Source organism: Atta colombica, unplaced genomic scaffold, assembly GCF_001594045.1.
Source record: "Atta colombica isolate Treedump-2 unplaced genomic scaffold, Acol1.0 scaffold105, whole genome shotgun sequence".
Lineage (NCBI taxonomy): Eukaryota > Metazoa > Arthropoda > Insecta > Hymenoptera > Formicidae > Atta > Atta colombica.
The window spans coordinates 4,815,863-4,824,776 of NW_017259190.1; the positions used below are offsets into that span (position 1 = coordinate 4,815,863).

Consider the following 8,914-nt stretch of genomic DNA (forward strand, 5'->3'; position numbering starts at 1 on the left):
TACAAATATGTATGTAGAACCTATTATAGATAAATATAGTATTCATCGCATGTAACATCACTAAAAGAATATATGTATATATAATAAGAAACTATTACTTATTAAACGATAAACAAATTTTAATCTCGTAATATACACGATGTTTGATAAATAACAATAAAACTCACATAGGAGTAGAGCTTACTAAATTGAGTTGAAAAGTCCTTTACCATTTTACAATTTTCGCAATAATTAACAAGATAATTAAGATCAATTATTAAAAATCGATCGAATATTAGTTTTCAATAATTTTTTACTCAAGTACTTTCAACTTTATAGAAAAATTTCGAGAGACAAAAATTGTTTATTTTCTTCTCATAGAGCTTTAAGATTTTTTCAGAATTTTTTAATCAATGTTTTAGTATACATTTTCTTATTTTTACCAACATAAGAAAATACGATATTAAAAAATTCTGAATAAATTCTGAAAAAATTCTTAGAGTTCTACGAAAAGAAAATAAACAATTTTTGTCTTTGCAGTTTTTCTACAAAGTTTATAGTATTTGAGTAAAAAAATTATTGGAGACCAATTTTCTGTAATTTTTAATAATTAATATCTTGTTAACAATTGCAAAAATTGCAAAATGGTAGAGGACTTTTCGACTCAGTTTAGTCCGCTCTACCCATGATATTTGGTGATTATTCTGGAACATCCTATATATTGGCAACTATTTTACCAAGATGAGAAAATACGATATTAAAAAATTTTGAAAAAATTCTCTGAATTCTATGAAGAAAAAAAAAACAATTTTTGATATTTGCTGTTTTTTTTTGTAAAGTTGACAGTACTTGAGTAAAAAATTATTGAAGATATACAATATTTGGCGAGTTTTAGTAATTAATATCTTGTTAATTGTTGCGAAAATTGTAAAATGGTAGAGGATTTTTCCACTTATAATTAGTTAATCCGCTTTATCCCTATGCGAGAGTTTTATCATTACTTATCAAACACTCTATATATGAACTTTGTTATTTTTGTTTCCGTTTTTAGGGCAGTATAACAAATATTGGCAGAGAGATCATAACGTCATTAGTTTTCGAGATCGTAATATCATTAGTTTTGACAGTTTAATAATATAAATATGACATTGTATTTGTGCGAAAAAAATTTTTTCCTTTCATTTTAAAATTTTATTTTATTATTTTAAATTTTATTTTATATGTGTATATATATATATATATATATATATATTTTATCGTGTACAAACTAAATGAATGATTTTTTTTTATCAAATTATAATAAATAATTTATAAAATAACAAAAAATGTTAATACGGAATAATTCATATCAATTATACAGAATTCTAAATTTAAATTTCCAAAATATCTTGACGAATATATGTATTAATATGTTTCACAATATATTTAAAATTTGCATTTTGTATTCCTGTTGCGATAGAGAATGTGTCAAAGCTTAAAGCTTTAATAATTATATACAAGGTGTCTGGTAAAGATCGTAATAAAAGATCATTTTAAGACAAAAATTCTAATACGAAGTCTATATCAAAAAGGCTATAATTTTTGAATTGTTAAGCATTTAAAGTTAGCGAATCGTACCATCTAAAAGTCACGCGTTCAAGTATGATAATATTTAAGGTATAATTTGCTAATTTTAAATGCTTATTAAAAAAACTTATTATAGCTTCGATATTTTTGTATTAGGATTTTCGTTTTAAAATGGTCTCTGGAATTTATCCTTAAGCGTTACAATCTTTATCGAATACCTTGCATATAATCAATAATTTAATATAAGTAGATTTTAAATCTACTGTATGTGTGTGTGTGTATGTGTGTGTGTGTGTGTGTGTGTGTGTGTGTGGATGGGGATATTTTTAAGTAAAAATTAAAAAATAATGAAGAATAATTCTATTACATGATAAATAGATATTAATGCATTTAAACCATTATAATATATTCGATTCTGAATCATCGTGTGTTTTATATCTTCCAGTTTAATAATTTTATTTACTTTTTGTTTTAATTTTTTTAAAGAAATTATCTTTTAAATTTTATTATAATGTGTTTGGACGAAGAGAATGATTTTTATTATAAATTTAATTTATAATAAATCCTCTCCTATTATGTCAATGCTACTTTATATATATAATGACATAAATAAAATATGAATAAAAATAATAGCTATATATTTTTTATTGGAATAAAACGACTATCTCATTATACAATAGATATTACAAATGCCTTAACAGCCAATGGATATTTTTTGATTTAATTATTTATATTATATTTATTAATTCAAAATAAGTATTTTTAAATAACTTTCAAAACTAACATAATTATAAAAATTATAAAAATGCCTTTATAAATTTTTACATAACATAAGAAATTTTTTTAATTTTTCGAATATAATACACAAAAGCTTTACTTTTTAATTATTGCTTTGTATTGTCTGTTTCTTCACTGTGGATAATCATTATTAATAACTGTTTAAACACGCGTTTTTTTTCTCTAATAAAAGGTAATGTTAAGGCATTTATATGATATATATGTATATACACACATACATACATACATAGAATCTGAACATTCTTCGAGAAAAATTTGTCGTGTGCGTAAAAAATGTATTTAGTATAACAATATCACAAACTTCAATATGTCAATCTTCGTGTACTTAGCTGCTCTTGCGTATGTACAAAATATGCATTTCAAATTCGGGCAGTATAAAACCAGAAATAAATTGTATACGTAAATAAACATCTTTTTCATCATTTTTTCTTCCATACTATAAGTACTTAATCTTAAGTAATCATGAGTTTGTTGCGTTTTTATGTTTTTATGTTTCTATGTTTTATATTTCGATTATTTAGTTACTTAATGTTTGAATAATGCTTCGTTTTCAGGATTATCGTCTCTGTGTTTCTCGAGATTTCCAGATAAAGTCGGATCTGGCCGTCGCCTTTTGAAGAATCCGAATTTTCTCAATATTAATGTAAGTAGAATGAATAATAACATGCCAGCTACTGCAGCCACTATATATATCCATACTGGTACAGGCTCGGCTTCTTGTTGATCCAATAGATCTGGATAAGCGATTGTCTCAGCCTATATAATGTAAAAGAATACTGTCAAATAATTTTTATCGTAACTTCAATATGTTTCTTACATATCTTTTTGTATTGAATTTAAAATTGGAAATGCAACATTAGAATTTTGTTATCAATTATCATTATCTTGGGTCTGATAATATGACAATTATCAAGTATCGAAATATTTATTGTATATTTAAAAAATATGCTTACAATTGCGTAATCATCCTTCAAGTTCTCTTGTTGTATCACAATATTTGAAGGTATTACTATTCGAGCGTTGGAACCTATTTTAACCATGTCCACTTTCGGATAATCTTCGACTAAAGTAGAATTCCAAAGCCTGAAATCAGTTATTTCTTTGAAGATTATAAGACGCTCAGAATATTAAAATGAATATAACTGAAATATTAATATTAATGAAATTTCTCATTCAATTGTCTGGGAAAGATAAAACTTGATTGTGTTTATTAGTATACATTAATATATTATATTAACCCTTAAGTAGGCGCATGGGGTCAAAGCCGCTTCAATCACTGTGATTTTGCTACGCCTACTTACAGGGTAATTATTAATACATAATTTCAAGAATTTTTGTATGTTTTTTATATTTTACAGTAGAAAATATTTCCACTATTTCCTTTAATTTATTATATAATTTGGAAAATATAATGTTACAACTTATATTAGTATATTTTTTTAACTTACGTTAACATATTTTGTTTGTTTTGAGCTTTAAAATATTAGTTTGCTTTTTGAAAGTATTATATTAACTATATAATTAAGAGTGATCCGTATTAATAAGTTAATAAATTTATTTATGATTTAGTGTGACACAATTAATGATAATCACTTTTACATTTCTATTATTACCTCGCTTTAACAGTTATGATTGCTTCCTGTTTCCTTTGTAAGTTATATATGTAACATGTAATATCGAAACATTTTGCTGTGCCAGCTTTGCAATTCTGTAATGTAAGATCCTTCCATCAACGCTTCATAAAAAACTATCATTTACTATCAAAATGTATAATAGAAATGTATATATAGAATGAATTCGCAAAAATAGAAAAGCTTTCAATTTTGAAAGCTTAGAATAACGAAATTCTTTCAAAATTAAAAAATTCGGAAACGATAAAGGATATTTTAATTTTTGATACTACCTTTTTTGAAAATGAAGTTTGAATAGAAATACTGAAAAAAAATATCTTATATTTACAATAAATAATGAAATAGAAAATACTCTATTTAACAATAAATAATAAAATAGAGTACCTATTTCACAATTACAATTTATTTGTAAAACATAAAGATATAGATAATCTAGCTCGTTGCCCAACCTTTTATATTTCCATCGTATTTCTTTTTAATTTACTTTTATCTAGAATTATGACATTTCATGTATCATATATGATGAATCAGTTTGTATAGGGATTTATTACAAATTTCTTTTTAGTTTCAGAATTCTGTATGTGACTCTCCTAATTGTATCTTGCGAATATAATTGAGTGACTTATCATAAGTGATAACTTACCATCGCCACAACACGATGTCGATGTCCATCCTTGTCAATAATCGTTCGCGTATTTACAACTTTTTCTGTATCTCGCGTTGTTCTTATATGATTAGTATGATTATACAAAACTGTCGATGGAGTTGATGATTGTATAATGTTATCGATATCGTCTAAGTTGACATTATCTTGTAGTTTTAATGGATTGACTACATATCCTGGTGGTAATGTACATTCACCATCTCCTAGAGCTAAATCATTTAATATAGGTATTTAGATGAGTTATTTTAGCTTGTGTAATATTTTGCAATATTGTATATTTTCATCACATTAATTTAATAGCATTAATGTAATATATTGAATAAATCGTATGCAATAGAAAGAAATATGACATATGTAGTAATATATGTATATATTACATATTCTTCTTGAACATCATATTTATATTTATCATATTTTTTTTTGTCCAACCCCTAGAAAAACGCTTGAATGATGAAAAACAATTGCTCACAATTAGAAGTTATTTATGAGCTTCCAAACTCTGCAGGAAATAAAAATTTTAAGTTTCTTTTTTAAAGCATTTTTTTTAATAAGAAAGATAAATAGAATCTCTTATACTTAATTTTCATTCTCTTAAAAGTAAAAACATTAATTTTTGCTTTAAATATTTTTAAAATGATTAACACGCACGCACGCACGCACGCACGCACACACACGCACGCACGCACGCACGCACGCACGCACGCACGCACACACACACACACACACACACACACACACACACACACACACACACACACACACAGAGTGCATTTTTTGCTTTCTTGTAAAATGCTCGTCTTTTAGATGATGAGTTCAAAACTTTGGCGAATTCTTGAATTTCAAAAATGGAATGATTAATTCTCATTTCTCAATCTTACAATTAGACAAACAGCTTCTATTCGGTTTTTTTTATTTTGATGTATTATAAAGAAAATCAATTGAAGAAACAAAGAATTTTGTATTACCTTGAATAATTGGCATCTCTTCCATATAGAGCAGCCATTTTCCGTGCGCTTTGTCATTCGCGACCTCGTAAGGCCATGAAATATGCACTTCCACAGTGCTGATCTTCCACGGGCCTTCGTTAAATATTTCATAAATATGTGACACCTTTGGTCCTATCTCATTCAGATATTTTATTGCGGATTCTCCGACTACTGGGCCACCGTAAAATGCCCACTGAGTTTTCGCGCTTCTACAAATATAAATAAATAAATATACATTTTTTTAAATATTAGTATATGTAATAAAAATTTTAAATTAAATAGAATAGATCAATTATTAGTGTATAAGTACATGTTTACATTGACAGTATTTCTTATCGATGAAAAGATGACGCAGTATACCATACAAAAATAATGCGATGAATACAAATTTAGTTATATATATTTATACATAATTAAATTTTTTTTTTTTTTAGCAAATTAACGAATTATAAATGCCGCATATGTAAAGAACATTATTGAAATTATATCGGATACTAAATTAATTACCCTTTGATTGAGAGTTCAGCACGTTTTAACACCGTAGCTTGCAGCACAGTGGGTTGTTTCTCTTTGATTTCCTTTGATGTAGAATTTGCAAAAATTATAAAGCCCAATTGCGATTCATTATCCTCGAGACCTTTAGGATCAAATCTCACTTGTATGTCCACTGTTTTATCCTTTTTGAACGGATTGCCGATAGAACACGATACTATAGTGGCGTTGTACAAATTGCAGATTACGGAATCGTTGCTTTTACTGGCGATGTAGTTCAAACTCTGTGAGTGAGTGATAAACAGTTGAGCCTCGTATGCAGACTCACCGACGTTTGCCACATTCACTTCCACTACTATCTCTTCTCTCTCGCCCAAAAGCAACTCGTAGAAGTCCGGTTTTACAGAGGAAGCTAATACAATAAGAGATATCAGCAAAATTTAAGATAATTTAGCAAAATTTTTTTCTGGCAAACTCAAAATATATTTTGCTTTATATTATGTTTTTTTTTATTCAGATATAAACAGAACAGAAATATATAGATCTATAGAAAGAGAGAGAAAGAGAGGGAGAGAGAGAGAGAGTAATGCCTTTTCCATTTTATTATATATATTATATATTTATTATATAATTGCGCACGAATCTCTCTACTCTCAAACTTCTATTCGTTTTCTTGTGTATATTCTAATTACAGAATGTATTTTGACTGTGTACAGTATTTACAATATTTTGCGCATAGTATGTAATTTACGTTTACGTAACACGGTTCGATCGATGCGCAGTGACGTTCATTTTTCTTATGCTTGAATTTCGGATCAAGCTCGATTCTAAAAGCTCGAACTCGAGAGAATTCATGCTTTTTTTTTTAATCACAGTCAAGCGGGAGCCTGCAGTGGAGATGTGTTGCACACCTCTAACGCATACATGCCAAATGACAAATGTGAAATAATGGGGAAATAGTGCAAAATAAAATGTTAGTTTATGGAAAAGAGTTAACCGAGAATGGAGTAAAGTTAAGAATAAAGACATTAATTCATTTTACTTTAATAAAAATTATACGGAGAAATATGTATGTATTATGATAATTCTGAATTTCTGTGAAATTCTACGTAAGAAAGAAACACCTACCTGATAAATTCAGTTTAGCTATCACTTGTAAATCGCTTTCGCAAATGTCATTATTTCCACAATCTTTTTGAAAGACAGCCTCGAATACACGTGCGGCTTCTTGTTGATTAAGTATTGGATAATTCTTCATTTCGGGTAAAGGAGCACCTTCGAGAGGCATGACTGGCTCTTCCTGTATCAGCGAATAATTCAGACGGAATTTGATAGGAGTTTGGATATCGCGTGTGTTCTCCTGTTAAACATCCACAATAAATAATTTTACATCTTCTAAGAGAGTACAAATAAAGATAAGACGGTAAAATCATTTGATATTTCCAGCAAAATTGGTTATAAAAAAGTAAATCGAGTAGAATGATGATGATTCGATGAATATTATTAAGAAAATAAATACCATTTAATATACAAATGACTTTTATTTGTTCTTCAAAATACATAATTTCTCCTAGAGACAATACACTCTGACATTCGTATAACTTGTGGAAACTCTGTGAAAAGTCTTTGGATATCGCCTTAAGTTTTATTAATACACAATTCTGAATGTCCGAAATGTTCACAAATCGAGTTTCTTTCATCGCTTCCTTTAATTTAGGGAACAAAAAGAAGTCTGCTGGAATAGGGATCAAGAGAGAAAGGAGAGTGATTCAAAACGGTAATGCAATATTGATTTCAGAATTGTTGTATGTGTTTCGAATCAAAATTATGTGACAAAAAAAAAGCGATATCCAAATGACTTTTTCACAGAGTTTCCGCAAGTAATACGAATGTTGTCAGAAGTGTATTGTTTCTACAGGGGATTACTTTGAAGAATAATAAAGATCATTTGTATATTAATTAAGTAGCATTTATTTTTTCTCATAACATTCACTGAATCTTATTATCATATCATGTATAAAAATTCAAGTCTATTCTCAAATGGATTTATTTTTATTTTAACCATTTGATCGTCAATGAGCGCGTACAATTTTTGTTTTCATATGAACATTATCATTAATACTATACGATACTGTGAAAAAAGATATATATGATTTATCAACGTGATTATCAAAATGAAGAATAAAGATGATTTCATTCGCCCAGAAACTTCCTCTATATCTATGCTTATTTGTACTGTAATTGCGATATAATTGACAATTTATTATGCGATATTCTGACAGAATCAGATAAGTAGCCTTATCAAATAGTTGACCTATAAAATATGGATTTCGTAATACTTGAAATTTATCTTTAAATTTTGTAAGTGAAATCTATGATATTTTTGCTATACGATTTAGAAAATTAAGTACATATATAATTATTAAATGTTCACGAAATAACAATAAACACTTTGTATTATGTAATTGCATGCATATATGTATTAAAAATATAATAACAGAAATAACATAAAACATAGTATTATTTTACTTTACCTTCAAATAAACAATTTCCTTTTGGCAGTGTACCAACTTTGTGCTGTCTAAGGTGACTGTTCGATTTATATAATGAGGACGCGTATTACCATTGATGCCGAAAAAAACTCTCGAGAATTTTTTAGTTCCAGTATAGGTTTCCGCTTCGATATAATAGTTTAATTTCAGATTTTGCATAGAATCTTCTTTCGCTAGCGATTCCGTCTTGCAACAAGCCTCAAACGCAAAACTACAGAGTTTCACATATGTATGTATATATATATA

At 27.5% G+C, this 8,914-nt stretch overlaps 2 protein-coding genes across 4 annotated transcripts in view; one reads left to right on the forward strand and one right to left on the reverse strand.

Moving 5' to 3' along the window:
• The window catches only part of LOC108690585 (post-GPI attachment to proteins factor 3), a 10,365-nt gene extending 6,721 nt beyond the window's left edge, over positions 1-3,644 (forward strand). Inside the window, exons 8-9 of one of the 2 annotated variants that reach the window (XM_018197959.1) lie at positions 2,898-2,986; positions 3,589-3,644. The gene's annotated coding sequence lies outside the window, so the exon portion shown is untranslated. The remainder of the gene's footprint in view (positions 1-2,897; positions 2,987-3,588) is intronic. The other variant, XM_018197965.1, reaches the window with a different exon arrangement.
• The window catches only part of LOC108690561 (integrin alpha-PS1), a 10,954-nt gene continuing 4,637 nt past the window's right edge, over positions 2,598-8,914 (reverse strand). The window contains exons 11-18 of one of the 2 annotated variants that reach the window (XM_018197929.1): positions 8,651-8,879; positions 7,245-7,476; positions 6,132-6,528; positions 5,604-5,833; positions 4,618-4,847; positions 3,957-4,051; positions 3,297-3,426; positions 2,598-3,099 (exon numbers count right to left, since the gene is read on the reverse strand). In XM_018197929.1, coding sequence (XP_018053418.1) covers positions 2,869-3,099; positions 3,297-3,426; positions 3,957-4,051; positions 4,618-4,847; positions 5,604-5,833; positions 6,132-6,528; positions 7,245-7,476; positions 8,651-8,879 — 1,774 coding nt within the window. In that variant the 3' untranslated portion in view covers positions 2,598-2,868. The remainder of the gene's footprint in view (positions 3,100-3,296; positions 3,427-3,956; positions 4,052-4,617; positions 4,848-5,603; positions 5,834-6,131; positions 6,529-7,244; positions 7,477-8,650; positions 8,880-8,914) is intronic. The other variant, XM_018197938.1, reaches the window with a different exon arrangement.